The sequence below is a fragment of the Aedes albopictus genome, chromosome 3, assembly GCF_035046485.1.
Source record: "Aedes albopictus strain Foshan chromosome 3, AalbF5, whole genome shotgun sequence".
Classification (NCBI taxonomy): domain Eukaryota; kingdom Metazoa; phylum Arthropoda; class Insecta; order Diptera; family Culicidae; genus Aedes; species Aedes albopictus.
The window spans coordinates 193,368,694-193,384,679 of record NC_085138.1 but is presented as its reverse complement, the minus strand read 5'-3'; the positions used below and the strand labels follow the sequence as shown (position 1 = coordinate 193,384,679).

The 15,986-nt window shown below is 37.4% G+C and overlaps 1 protein-coding gene across 1 annotated transcript in view; it reads right to left on the bottom strand.

Moving 5' to 3' along the window:
* Positions 1-15,986, bottom strand: part of LOC109426664 (protein eva-1 homolog C-like) — a 93,231-nt gene that overhangs the window by 41,083 nt on the left and 36,162 nt on the right. The window contains exons 3-4 of the mRNA XM_029858256.2: positions 12,913-13,032; positions 12,570-12,763 (exon numbers count right to left, since the gene is read on the bottom strand). Of these exons, the coding sequence (XP_029714116.2) occupies positions 12,570-12,763; positions 12,913-13,032 (314 nt within the window). The remainder of the gene's footprint in view (positions 1-12,569; positions 12,764-12,912; positions 13,033-15,986) is intronic.

Sequence of the window (15,986 nt, the reverse complement as noted above, 5' to 3'; positions counted from 1 at the left end):
GCATTAAACTTTAATGGTCCGTAATTGGTGATACGCGTTAGGCCTAAATTTGTACTTGCACTACTCCTCATAAGTTCATTGGCATGCCTAGTGTTATGAAAATTTACTCTAGCAGAAAAAAAAAACAAAATTATGCTGGAATTTTCTATTATTCAATGTATTATGTACAAATGTAATTGTTTGAATGTCACGCAAGGCTAATATTGGCATAACTTTGTGGTTTGAATAATTATACAATGCAATAGTTGGGAATAAATGTGGCAAAATGAAAATTACTTTTAAACACCTATTTTGCAACGATTGAAGTTTTTTTAGTTTGGATTTAGCAGCGTGACCCCATGCTACTATTAGATAATGGAGCACAGAATGGATACAGGCAAAGTAAAAACGTAGCAATGCTTAATTTGGTACAAAAGAGCGAACCCTCTTCATTAATCCACACAAAGGTGACACTTTATTCGATACTTGTTGTATATGATTATTCCAAGATAGGCAAGAGTCTAAGTGAAGACCCAAGTATTTAAAAGACGAGACTTTTTCTATACGCAGATTTCCTACACAAGGATCGGGATAACTAAAGATTTTTTTTTTCGTGGTGAATGGAAGACCATGTATTTTGTTTTAGACAAGTTCAAGGAGAGAAGATTGCCATTGAAATAATTCGTCAGACTCGCAAGGTCTGACTCAATGTCTTGTACAATAGACTGAATATTGAGATGTGGATAAAACAAAGCCGTATCATCAGCAAAGAGCCTTGGCACCCCGCGCAGCTTTAAGTTACTTAAATCGTTAATAAATATTAAAAACAATAAAGGACCGATGTTGCTCCCTTGAGGCACTCCAATATTCATACGTTGTAGACTACTGCGGCAGTCATTTATCGCTACAAATTGTTTGCGATCCGTAAGATAACTCCTTATTAAATCATTTGCGATTCCTCTCACCCCGTACCTGTCTAATTTTTTCAATAAAATTTCGTGATTTATGGTATCGAACGCTTTTTTCAGGTCTATAAATAATCCACCAACTATGTTTTTCTTGTCTATTTCAAAAATCAAATCATCAATAAGTTCAGTTATAGCATTGTCAGTTCCACAACCTTCTCTAAAACCATACTGATACTTACACATGACGTTATAAGCACATAAGAAGTTTACAAGACGTACGGTTAACAGTTTCTCCAATATTTTATTGATTACGGAAAGAGTCGATATTGGTCTATAATTAGAGGGATCAAAAGAGTCCCCTGATTTAAAAACTGGAGTGACTTTAGCTATTTTCATAATATTTGGATAGGACCCAGTTAATAACATTCTATTGAACAGCTCAGCAATGATACCGGAAAACGGGCCTACGTTTGCCTTTACCAAATCAGCTGGAATGTTGTCATGCCCTCTGTTTTTCTGTGTTTCAAGTTGACTTATAAGAATGCTAACTTCATTTATATTAGCAAGTCTCAGGAAAATAGAGCTGCTAACACCCTTTACAGGTTTCAAAAAGTCAAAGGCGTTTTTTGGAATGTTTTGTGCTAGATTATTACCGATGCTAGAAAAAAAGCAATTAAACATTTCAGCAACATCTAAATCTGATTCAAGAATGTTAGCACCATTTCGTAATTTTAATTTCTCATTGGCTTTAGTAAGACCAAAAATTTCATTCAGTTTTTTCCATACATTAGAGTGACTAGAACTTTTGAGTATATTTTCGTAGTATTGCTTTTTGCATCGCTTCTTAGCAGATTTAACTTGTTTTGAGACATGCTCCAACATTTCAGTTATATGTTCATCTGTAGGGTTACTTTTTTGTTTGTTCAAATAATTATTTTTAATTTGTATTAATCGCCAAAGATTGTATGCCATCCACGGACAATGTTCTGCTTTTAGTCTAACAGTTTTAGTGAACTTTCTAGTACAGTCATGTAACAATTTGTTATAAGTTTCAATAATGTTATTTAGGGCAACTTCCACATCATCAACTGCAGGAAAATTATTTAAAAATACAGAAAATTCGTTTTGTAATTTGACTCGATCGACAATAGACATTTTCAATTCATGCTGCCTCTTCTCATCACAGAGAGATGAAATTACAGGAATATGGTCACTCATGTCATTAAAAATAGTGTGAATTTTTTAATCTTGCAGCTACATCCATAGGGCAAATGAAATGATCTAAAATGTTTTGACTAGTGGGACGTGTTGAGAAAGTATTCGCGCATACTGAACCATACGATTGTAGTAAGTTTTTATATTTAATAACAACATTATTGTTTTGCAGATATATTGGAACATTAACATCACCAACAATTAAATATGGCTTAGTCGGAGTACATTTGGACAACCAGTCTTCTAAAATATCTTGAAACTCATTATAATCGAACGAAGGTGGACGATACACACCAACAACATTGAACAAATAGTTAAAAAGCTTTAATTCTATATGAACATAATGGAGACCATTGATTGTTTTATTTTGTAACAGTTCACATCCCAAAGAATTTTTCACAAAAACAGCTGAGCCGCCAGAAGAAGTATCGCGACAGGAAAAAAAATGCGCGATAGCCAGGAATACTATAAATATTGCTATTCATCTTTTTAACCCACGTTTCACCTATCACCATAACATCAACATTCACTTTACATTCATTAACAAAATATATAATTTCATCAAATTTTTCAAAATCATTTATACCTCTAACATTCCACTGTAAAACATTTAAACATTTAGTGTCAACATTTTCATATTTCAAATTAAGCTCATGTAAAATATCGTAGAACTTATTCAATATCATAGACGACGAAGAATCCATTATTCTACCACAAATTCAAAAATTCAACTATGGGGCTGTCCATTAATTACGTAAGGGAAATTTCACGATTTTTCGACACCCCCACCCCCCCTTGTAAGATTTTTTGTATGAGAACCCAAATATTTTTGTATGGCGCGTAAGATTTTTCACCCCCCCCCCTCCCCCCATAAACCCTTACGTAATTAATGGACAGCCCCTATAGGAACATATAAATTTAAAACCTATTGTGTACTTTTCTTTCGTTTGGGTGATGGGGAATGCTCAGGAACAGGTGCACATTCAATAGCACGTGAACACTTTGTATAGCTACTAATTACACGGCGGAGATCATCCCTGTTTTTTACCAAATCAGGCTTACTATTGTCATCTTTTTTTTGCTAGAATGACCCCACCCCTGCCAGCCCAAATGTACTTGATATTTAAAAGTTCTTGAGATTATCTGAGCTCTTTGAGCAGTTCCAAAGATAAAGGCGTTAGTTCGTCACGCAAGGTTACATTCAATGCTCTACCGTTAACCACAAATTTGTAATCAATCACGGTTGATAACAGTTTCCCCAATTGTTTTTTCTTCGCGAAGACTGTCTCTTTTGACGCCTTACTACAGAAAACAATTCTAATAGGTACTAAAGCATTGCTATTCTTTCTGATGAAAAAGGTCCTCTCTGAAGATGATACAATTCCAGAGGTTTCACTGATGCCCAGGGACCGGAGCAGCTTTTCAACTAATTGGGACACATTTTCATCAAGAGTGGTAGGAATTCCCCACAAAATTGCATTATTTTCTAAGGCAGATTTTTCCGATTTGTCCACATTTGCTTCCAACTTACTAACTGTACTTTTTAGTTGATTTTGCGATTTCTTCAAACAATCAATTTCTGCTTTTAGCTTTTCATTTTCTATCTTAAGATCTTTGAATTCAGTGACAATATCATCAAACTTATCGGATAAGAACGTTTGAGATTTCTCAATTGCAGTGGTGATCTGTTTGACCTCCGTTTTTACCGACTGCATTTCTTTAGCAACAGATGCCGAAATAGTTGCCTTCATTTCTGCAGCTAGAGAAGACACCAGCGAAGCGAAGAACTATGATATCACAAAGCGTATCTATAGATGTACTTACAGGGGATAGACAAAATGATCGGGACAGGCAAAATTTTCACTTTTCAAAAAATGTTCAATTAGCTGTAACTTTTCGAAAAATGTATCAAATATTCTCAAATTTTTACTGTAAGTTCTTCAACTAGTTGTGTATCAGTGGACAAAATTTGGAAAAGATCTGACAATTCTTCACGAAGTAATAACGATTTTTGAAAAATGTAAAATTATCCGATAGCCAACTTTGAGCTGTTATATCTCCGGATTCAATGGACCGAATGCAATGAAATTTTGACTATTTAAGACTTCTATAATGAGCTATGAAAAAACATTGACTTAACTTAATATTCTTAACACGGAAGAAAATTATAACGATTAGATTATTTTTCTAATAAAACACCAAATTATCCAAAACATCAACATCGTTACAAAATTCAAGATGCAAATTATAGTTCATTTAGTTTCCCTCTAATTGACTTATATATAAATGCGTTTTGAAGGAAAGTAACAACATAGCCGCCAATAAATTGGAAAAGTAATGAGATGCATATTAAGAATAGACCAATTTACTAAAAAATCGTGAGAAAATTAAAATCGCTATAACTTTTTCGCTTGTTAAAAATTTCAAGTTGAGTCAAATGTTTTCCAGAGTTCATTATATAAGTCTTAAATGGTCAAAATTTCATTGCAATCGGCTCATTGAATCCGGAGATATAACAGATCAAAGTTGGCTATCGGATAATTTTATCTTTTCCAAAAATCTTTATAACTTCGTGAAGAATTGTCCGATCTTTTCCAAATTTTGTCCACTGATACACAACTAGTTGAATAACTTACAGTAAAAATTTGAGAAAATTTGATGCACTTTTCGAAAAGTTACAGCTAGTTGAACATTTTTTGGAAAGTGAAAATTTTGCCTGTCCCGATCATTTTGTCTATCCCCTGTACACTTACCTTAGACTCTTTCGTGATAATTTCACCTTACGGGTTCCTCCACTCCAGCACAGCAACAACAGCAACAGTACAGCAGCAGCAGCAACCACTAGCCAAAAGACCGAATAATAGCACAAACAATGAACCCCTCTTAGAAACGAATTAACTATAGATCACGGACTTTCACTTCACGATTTTGCGTAGGAAAATAAATCAAGTTGCGTGTCAATCTAACAGTGTTGCCAGGATTTGTTTCAGTCCTTCCTACGTTGTTAGCTCGTTTCTGAAGCACCAAAATTTGCGTATAACTGGATAAACAGCGTCCCTATACTCTGGCTGGCTTAGGGACAAGACGTCGAAAGACAAAACGTCAAATGTCAAAAGGTCGAATGCCAAAACGTCGAAAGGGTCGAAACGTCGAAAACGAGTTATCTGAGCAAATAGTCAATTCTTTATTCTTTTTAAGGAAACCCATTCTTTCACTTGTATATGCCAACTACAGTAAGGACCCGATTTTGTCAGCCCAATTCTGCGACTAACTTTTTGCGCTCGTTAACTTACGGGCAAACTTTAACCAAATAATTAATGTTCATAATCAAACTACAGCTGAAATGCAGAACATAGAGGTATAAAAAGTATAAACAACTGTTTAGGTTTTTGAGGGGAGCAAAAAATGTGTTCCGAAAAGGGGCTGACATTGAACCTCGCTTTCTTCAATGGAGTTATTCAGTACATCTCGACTCATTTTATGACTGAATGGCGAATTTGACTCAATTTTACATCCATCATGTAAGTTTGAGTTGGTTGCACAAGATGTCAACAAACCTATCTGTGCAAACGTACAAACTTTGGAAAGATTCGATTGGGATTTTTGATAACTATGGGAGTTTTTCGGCTTTCAGGATGGGCTTGGTGGTCTAGTGGCTACCGCTTCTGATTTATATGCAGAATTCAATCCCTGGCCCGTCCCTTTCCTCCTACTTTGTATCTTTCTATATACTTTCTCTCTGCTATCTACATATACAACTCATGTATATTCACATGTTCATAGCCATCGCTAGAACAGAAACGGGTCGAAAAAGCCGTTTCCCTTCCTTCCAAACCTTCACAGCACAGTGTCTCAATCCTATTAGAAAAACGCCTACAAGTTATGCAATCAAGCGAACTGTGTCGCACATCTTCAAAATAATAAAAAAAAAACACACACACACACACAATTCTATCACCTTACCCTGATATCCACACACCAATGTGTGAACCTTCTGCCAACCAATTCCCACCAACATCCGCATGAATTTGTGCTGGCGTAGAGGTATATTCGGTTAGATGTGGATACAAATGATTGCAATCATCACTTCCTTACCCTTCCCCACATTGACCTGCAACCTGACGTGGCAGGCGCCATTGTCGCCTAAAAATAGACGATCACCAACGCTCACACACTGAAGATGCCTGCTAGTCCCCAGCAGAAATCTCATTGGTTCCTTGTGTAAGTGTAGCTGGTCTGGCGATACTGGAGTAGCATCCACGGGCGGTCAATCAAGCTCAAGTGCATCAAAAAATCTCAAATTTTGACTGTTTGTCAACCTATTATATGTGCATCATTGGGACAAATTTGAGCTTGATTGGTTTAACTTTCGCGAAGTTAGAACCGTTCTGGTAAAACACTACTACTACATATATCGGAAACCAGTCAACCGAATTGAGTGAAATTTTTAACGTTTATCAACAATATATTTATAATTGATACAAAGTTACAAAATGCAATATTTTCTCACGACGAATTAAGTTATACCGGCACGCAGAAAAATAAATTGTAAACACAATTAAATTCTAGTTCAAATCAACCGATTTTTCAGTTTACTATAGTGACAAACTGATTTCTAGTTTAAGCTGAACTGTTCTATTGTTTGATAATACAAATATTTTCATTCGTCGAAATTTTTGACAGTTTGTTAAAACAAATAGAGATATGGTTTTTTCAACATGAAATAATGGATTGATTCAAACGACTGCACTTTTGCCACTAACAAACCCGGAATGTGATTGTGTTGGTGACGGCAGCAACTGCGGCAGCTCGGAAATCTATTTTTAGACCGTCGGTAAGCGGATGGGGAGGAGAACGACTAAAAAAAAGACAAAAAAGGCGAAACCGATGAACTTTTTGTGGATGCTGACGTGAGTACCTGCGCATTATCTATCACGGCCAAAGCTGCACTTGGAAGTTGGCGTGATGGATTTGCTGCATCTTCTTCGTTGTGGCGATGTTGGGGTAAGCATTTCATAGATGTGTGAGTGCTTTCGGACCATGTTTATGGTTTTTATTTTGTTGAAACAAATTAAATTTTTGTCATTATATGAAATGATGGTAATCGGTTGTTTTTATCGATAAACTCTATATGAAAACAATTAAATATTACTTTGGAATAAGTAAATTCTCAGTTTGAAAATCAACCATGCGTTTTATTGTTTTAAACAAGCGCCATTTTTCTGCGTGGGAAAAAATTTTTACCCATGTAGAGGAAAATTAGTCAAATTTACAATATTACACCAAAATTACTAAATATGTTTTTCCTTTAATCCAAATCGGCTCTAATTTTTCTAATTAGAGATATCTTTAGAACAAAAGTGAAAAATCTTTGGATATCAAAACTAAAATTTATTGATATTGATGTAAAAAATTTACATTTTTTCGAGAAAAATCCATGATAACTTTTTTCAACGTTCAAAAAGTACATATGTTTAAGTAGCTTTTGAAGCATTATTATATTTTTAATAATCGTTAAAAATGTCATTCAATTCGGTTCACTGGTTTCCGAGATACGACAGCTCAAAAATTAGTTGTCTAAAAAATAGTGTTTTACGAGAAAGGGTCTAGCTTCGCGAAAGATTAATCAATCGAGCCCAAATTAGTACCAAAGATGCAAATACAATAGGTTAAAAGGCAGTCAAAATTTGAGATTTTTTGATGCACTCTATGAAAAGTTACAGAATGTTGAACTTTTTTGTGAGAGAAAAAAAAGTTGCCTATCCCAAACATTTTGGCCACCCCCTGTAGCAGTTCCAACAAGATCTTTTTTTTTTTTTTTTTTTCCATAAGTTTATTTGAGGCTCATTCGTTTAATCAAAAACTTTACGGAGCCGATTCCCATATGAATAATTTGATAAGTATTCTAGAACTTCAATTAATTATCTAATAAAACATTTTTCGCGCGCACTTTTTCCTCGGACGAGAATTTGATCCGGAACTGGATTGCGAAGCCGCAAACTGAGCTCGTCTCTGGTCAGCCGTCGAGTTTCCAATCACGTCCTTGATTACTTGAACCGCCCGTTCAACTTTGTCTGCCGTAAGCGTCCAAGTCGTGCTTCCTTCACTACCATCTTGTTTTGGTCCTGGTTGTTCCTGTTCCGGCTCTGTTTCGTTCGTATCCTGATAATCGATTTCCTCCTCAATAACTTCAATAATGTCGTCCTCAATTAGGTCCGAGGGTATCTGCATAGTGGGTGCAATGGGTTTTCCTGCCACAATATTTGCATAAGAACGTTCTCCGGGTTTTTCCTGCTGTACCTTCTTCTTGCTCCTCTTTGCTTGACGCTGAGGACAAGAATCCTTTCGGTGGCCTTCCGCATAACACCAAAAACATGTGTCCTTGAGCCCGTCATAGAACACTCTACCTCTCAGGCCAGCAACGTCAATTGCCGGCGGAATACTTCTTTTGACCTCCATATACACACCGCGTATACCATTGTGCAAATGGTCGAGGCCTAGGTCCGCTGGGAATTTCTCACGGATCACACGGTCGATCTTCCCATATTCTCCAAGCACCAGTGAGAGCTGGTCATCCCCCAGCTCTGGTGGCAGGTCGAAAACTCGAACATACTGCATATTTGCACCAGCGATCGACATGCGGACGTTTACTAGTTTCCCACTGTTATAAACAAACTTTCTTTGTTCCATGTTTTTCTGCAGGGATTCCTTCATGGCATCACTGGACACAAATTTAATATACAGCGATCGATCCTGCGCCGTTTTATACGATGATTCCATCGTTAATAAATCCGTGTCCAATTCCTTCAGAAATCTTGCGATTTCTTCCCATGTGGGATTTGGACTGCCCGCCGGGAAACGGAATTGCACCGTGTTAATAAACATCCCATCCATGATGTGGTAATTGAATGAGATTCAGCACCAACAAGCGAACGTAAACGACCGGGGAACAAAGCCGCGCGCGACAAAGCAAATCGATAGAAAAAAAAAACTACCTGCAGATCGAACACATTTGTTCGTCTATACTCGACGGCTTCTGCGACAGAACTGTTCCAACAAGATCCTACACCATTCATAACAGCGTCAACAGCCCAGTGGGGTTGGAAATGTGAAGAATAAATATGTTTAGGTAGCTCGCCTCCCACCACGACTGGAAAGTTGGCTAATCTGCGGAAGACAAACAGTTATAGTTAATGGGAAAGCACTTTGCTATCAGATTGAAGAAAAATTGATAACTACATTTCAGATTTCTTATGAAGTATCATGAATATGAATATCATGATTTTCGATCCAACAATTTTCTATTGCCCTGCCAATAACCGTAAATTGTCTTTATGATCTCTCACCATTTGCCCCCTCACCCGATCAGAAAGGCATAACAAAAATGTAACAAAATTATATCAACAGTTGATAGATATATCAACGTTTGTTATATTTAGATATATTTGACAAAAATGATTTGAAAACCTGATTTAATTATATCAGAATTATAACAAGGTCAGTTATAATACAAATAAATTCATTTTGATCATCTTTATATGAACATTATAACAAACTCAGTTATAGTTTTGAAAATCCAGTTTATGTCAAATGAACATTTCACTGGTGGTGTTTGGTATTGGTACGCAGTTACGCCGCTGTGTGGTGCTATTGTGCTTGTAAAATACAGTATTTTTGACAAGTTTGTATCATGATCCAGACCCTTAAGAAAGTTCAGGTTATACGTTTGATTTATTTATTGACATACTTGTAGATTGAGGGTTATCCGTTATTGGAAGTTCACAATCGATTTCTTGATTATCTAGGTTCAAATTCACTAACATAAATCAAACCATAAATAAACTAATGCAGTATTTTTAAGAAATACTGCATTAGTTTAAGAAAGCTCAGATAGATATTGTCGCGCTTATCTTGGATTCTCAGCCAGCTGCGTTCAAAACGCGCAGCATCAGATCACGCCAGACCACGCACGTATGGTTTGTACACGGTGTGCACCTTGGCTAAAACTGGTTTTGCAGCCGCCGGGTGGGAGCTGTCACGTATAATCAGCCACCTTGTACAAATCAAACGGGCGCAATCTTTCCGCGATAAACTGCGGCCATCAGTATTTTAGTGATGCGGCCACAATATTTAGGTCCTTGGCGAATGATTCTAGCATCGCACAAAAACGTAGTTAAAAAAAATAGAAATGAGTATCCTAGCAGTTTTCATTGTAGGTGAGCCACACTAGTATCTAGTCAAATTGAATGCCCAACATATGCAGTGATTTAACCCTCCTAAGATGTTGTTTTTCGAACCACGATGGCGTAGTGCACGTTCAGCGTGCCTGTCTGGGTCATATTGACCCCAACATCCTACTAGGGTTAATGCAACTCTCAAACGGTCATATGAAGCTATGATAAGTGAGGCAACAAAATGGATATGAAAAGGATGACTTTCATAGAAACTGTTAACATTCCTGAAGTAAGTTTTAAGTTTCACAATCCTCAATAGGTTTTACAGTTTGTAGTCCCATTCAAGATTATTTAATTAAATTATTTTGAAATTAGAAGTATTATCATTGTTATTGAACAACTGGATCAATTGACGGGCTTGGTGGTATAGTGGCTACCGTTTCTGATTCGTATGCAGAAGGTCATGGGTTCAATCCCTGGCCCGTCCAACAACCACCACACTCTAACATTCCCTTCCCTTCCCAACTGACTATAAATGGACGTGGCCGGCGCTGTTATTGATCAAAAATGTATGAGCTGCTTAAATTGCGCTTTGAGAATAAGTGGAGTGTCCCAGCCCTTATTCATTTGGATCTCAGTGCAATTGGTACCAGCTCAGATCAATCACGGAGGAGCAACCATTGAGACATGTATATGTATGTCTAGTCAGATTTTTGATCGTTTTTTGTTATTGAACAACTGGATCAATTAGTCGTCTGCAAATTAAAATCACCTTAGTTTTTTGAAGAATTGATTGATAACAAATTATTTGTGGAGCTTTAAAATTTATATCTAATTTCGTCACGTCATGCCGTTAGTCACGTTTCATTGCCATGCAATTAACGTCCATATTAATTCAGTAGAAATACAGCTTCGTATAATCTGCAAACATGTGGATATTACATACTTTCAAGGATGATGGAAGGCCGTTGATAAATAAGGCTAACATCAATGGTCCTGAAACCGTTTCTTGTGGCACTCCCGATAGAATACCGATCGGGCTTCAATGATTTCCTTTAACTTCCTTAATTTGAAAGCGGTTATTCAAATAGGATTTACTCAATGAAACAGAATCTCAACTGAAAACAAATAGGTGTTATAATCTGTGCAGTAGTTCAAAATGAGAAACTCTGTTAAAAGCTTTTGAAAAATCAATCAATAGCAGAAGGCTATTTCTTTTTTACCGAAATGTTGATGGACATCGTCATCGTCAAGCCATCTAAATCTGACAATCTCCAGAAGTGCATTTCGCCAGAAGTGCTAACGCCACGAAGCGGTGAAATTTCCAACAACAAGACTACTGCATAACTTTGCCACAGGCAGAAACTTCCTTGATGGTGAGTGAGGAGCATTAGGTAATTATTTAATAACATATGTCAAAATGTTCTAATTTAATTACTGGCTAGTACCAAAAGAAGGTGAAATTGTATACCACTCTGTTCACTGTTTAAGAGCCATTAACTATCTCTACAACTTTCATGAAAATACGACGTTTATTTCTTGTCTGAATCATGAGATAAAGCATGCCAAAATGCAGAGCAAATTCTTGAGTTACAATTATAACTAAATTGTGCCCACTTTTGTTATTATATCCTATGATGACGTAATAGCGATCAATTGTATCCAAACACATTTATGTGACGTCATATTTTCTCTCCCCTGTACGTTAGCCAAGTGAGTCTATTTATAGATCTGCCGCCAAAACGAAGAACCACTTGATCATATACCGCCCCTCACTTCAAGTGCTGCAATGGCCTCATTGATAAAGGCGCCGGATTGCAATTGAAGGCTGGCGTCCTTGGTTCGATTCCCGTCTGGGTGAGGGTTTTTTTATATACTACGTGGAGCAAGTTTTTATTCAAAAAAAATTTGCTAAAAATAAATAACACTCTTAATAAAAATTACCCAAAAATGAGTTAAAATTTACCCAACTCAATTTTTACCCAATATATTTATATCAAATTTATAACAACCTGTGTTATAATTTTTTGATCATTCCAATATTTATTATATCTCACGTTGTTATAAATTTGTTAATATTGTATCAACACCTGTTATGATTATGTTATGGCTAGATCAATTTTAGTTATAATTTTTGTTATTTTAACACCTAACCGGCGAATTTAATAACTCATTCTGTTATGAAAAATCTTTGAAATAAATAACTCAATCGGTTATAATTTTGTTATGCCTTTCTGATCGGGCACCCTGAACGATAATCGACTGAGCGCTCCATATAGAGTATCATGCTTACCTGAAGTACATAGCTGTGGATACATTTGCTCCTGGATTTTTCTAGTAAACTCGTTTCATTGAGGGACGTGTCTACTAAAGAAAAGGTCAGATTTCCCAACACAAAAGGCATATCTGCTATTAGCGTAGTGGATTCCACCGGATACCGACTGTCCATCGGGTCGGTATACGCACACTGCAGTGACGAATTTTCCTCTGAAAGCAAAATTAAATGACACACACCAACGATTCGTTGATGATAAAATGTAGAGCGCCATGTTCGGTTAAGAATTTTCTCTGTGACTCGACCTTCGTTCAAGAATTTAATAAAACAAGTTTGCAGCTGTCTTGTTTCCCCAACTTACCTTTTTTGCCGTACTGCACGACTTCCACGCTGATGCTGGTCCCGATTGGGCAGGATAATGTCATGAGGTCGTTTTCGCAACTCGTTTGCCGGAATGCTCGCAGCGTACTGGAGAGAAGTCCTGTAGAGGAAAATACATTGTGTTAGGGCAACGAAATTGGTAGCAGTAATTTGTTGTGGCATGGAATGTCAAGCGTTTGTTCTACATATTTAAACTATTAGTATTGCTAAATAGGATATTCATATTCAGGATTGTCTCTGCTTATAGAAGTCATTAACTCTAAATTTGTAGACATTTTCTCAACTGTAAGCATATTTCGATGTTTTTTTTTTTTTTTTGAACGCACCATTGAGGATTGATATAAAAGGGATTTTAGCAAGGATGTTAGCGTACAGAAAAAAAAACTAGGGGTGGGTAATGTCTGAAACATAACCTCAATAATGTTGACGTAGGATAACCCACATACTTTTTTGTCCTAAGCCGAGTGCATTATGGTTCGCTTCCTGAGACGGTCGAAGATGTTTTCGTTTAGTTGTTTAGGGAAGCAAAGCACAATAACTGAGCAGTAACAAACTGATAACTAGTGTTCGCTCCAAAACTCATTTTACAATTTTGTGTTATCAACTTGATAGTTCATGTTACCATTACCTGTCAAACTGGGGGCATCAACGTCGACAACAACAACGGAAGTTAGTTATCAATGACCGTTGCAAATATCTTTCTGATAACAAAATATGTTTTCAATTGAATAAAATTGATAGATTTACAGAAGTTGTTATCAGGGTGCTTTAGATGATAACATAATGGGATATTTTATTGGTATCAACGGTATACTTGGTTGTTATCATGTTTGTAATGTTGCCTGCTTATTCAACCACAATTGAGTTCCTTTTGCGTGGTTCGTTCGTGTGGAAGCCGGAGGCCGGTGCTGCTGAATGCGATTTAGTTTTTGTTGTTTTTCGTCGTAATGTCATTCGCGTGTGCCGGAGGGAAGATGAATTCAGTTCCTTTTGCGTGGTTCGTTGTTGTGGAAGCCGGAGGCCGGTGCTGCTGAATGCGATTCAGTTTTTGTTATTGTTTTTCGTCGTAATGTCATTCGCGTGTGCCGGAGGGAAGATGAATTCAGTTCCTTTTGCGTGGTTCGTTCGTGTGGAAGCCGGAGGCCGGTGCTGCTGATTGCGATTCAGTTTTTGTTATTGTTTTTCGTCGTAATGTCATTCGCGTGTGCCGGAGGGAAGATGAATGCGGTTCCTTTTGCGTGGTTCGTTCGTATGGAAGCCGGAGGCCGGTGCTGCTGAATGCGATTCAGTTTTTGTTGTTGTTTTTCGTCGTTATGTCATTCGCGTGTGCCGGCGGGAAGATGAATTCAGTTCCCTCTGCGTGGTTCGGTCGTGTGGAATCCGGAGGCCGGTGCTGCTGAATGCGATTCAGTTTTTGTTTTTGTTTTTGTCTTAATGCCATTCGCGTATGCCGGAGAGGTTTTGTGACGTCTTTTGTAGTAAACATTGAGCGACCACCCGTACGGGTGGTCGATTGTTTGCTTCCCGCGCGAAGCGAACAATAGCGAATCAGTTTGTATGTTTTGTCGCGTGGGTAATAGTATATATTGAACAATCACCCAACGTAGGTGATTGATGGTTTGCTTATGGCGTGAAGCAAACAATAGCGCGTCAGATTGCATATTTTATCCCGTCATTTGTAGTATAAATTTATTATGAGACCACCTGACGTGGGTAGTCGATTGTTTGCTTTCCGCGTAAAGCGAATAATAGCGCGACAGCGTGCATGGCATGATTCAAATACAAAAGGTCATATTACTTATCAAAGTGAATCCAGACCCAACGATACCTTCCTTACTAACAACCAACCCTTCCTTCAACCTTTGGTGGAGACGTGCGGTAAACGCCAACTTTCACATAACAAAGGTTGATACTAATATTCCTGCCCTCTTCCAACCTGACTGCAAGGACGTGGCCGGCGCCGTTATTGTACCGTTAAATAGAGTCTCTGAAGCGTGCACAGTGAGAATTTTGACCACTCCCAGTCAATTATTCAGTTGATTCATTGTGCAACTTTTATTGGTTCGGGTCAATCACGGAGTAGCAACCATAGATATGTGCAGTCAGTCTAAGCTAAGCTAAGCTTGCCTGCTTATTCAACCACAATGAGAACAAATTTAGATAATTATTTTTGATATCAGATAACACAGTATGTTATCCGGTAGTTATGAAACTTTGCTCGGGATAAGCATAACTTCATTTACTTACTTATTTTCAGTTCTGGGCACCCTCGGGGATGCATAGGGTCGAAGTGAAAGATTGTATCATGGGCAAAAGCTCACCATATTGCCTTCACATGTGGCTAGGTCGAATTTCTGTCGACTTTACTTTATTGAGATTGTGCCGCCATGAGCCTCTACGTCTGCCTCTGCTACGATGTCCTGCTTGATTCCAGACAATGTTTGCTTCAGACTCTAGTTTAATTTAAAAACACTTCACTAATACTTTACTTTTGCAAAAGAAAATAAAAAATGAATAACTCTTTTAAAGAAAAACTAGAAAGGACGAGCAAATTCCTTTTAATTCTACTACTGTGCTTATCTTCGGACAGATAGGCCTATTTCGTCTGTGACTTACAGACTTCTTCAGTGTCAAGTGCTCGACTGTCAGTCGAGCACTTGCCACTGAAGAAGTCTGTAAGTCACAGACGAAATAGGCCTATCTGTCCGAAGATAAGCACAGTAGTAGAATTAAAAGGAATTTGCTCGTCCTTTCTAGTTTTTCTTTAAAAGAGTTATTCATTTTTTATTTTCTTTTGCAAAAGTAAAGTATTAGTGAAGTGTTTTTAAATTAAACTAGAGTCTGAAGTAACAAGTTCTACTAAAAGCTCTAAAGTAATAGTAAAATGTTTGCTTACTGATTTCGTTCCCGCACCTGCATATGTAGTGTGATCGGCGTATGATACCAGCTATGGTAGATTGTACACGAATACGGTGTCCTGGATAAACTGATACGATTGATCAAGGCGACGATGGATCGAGTGATGAGCGTAGTTCGAGTATCAGGGACACTCTC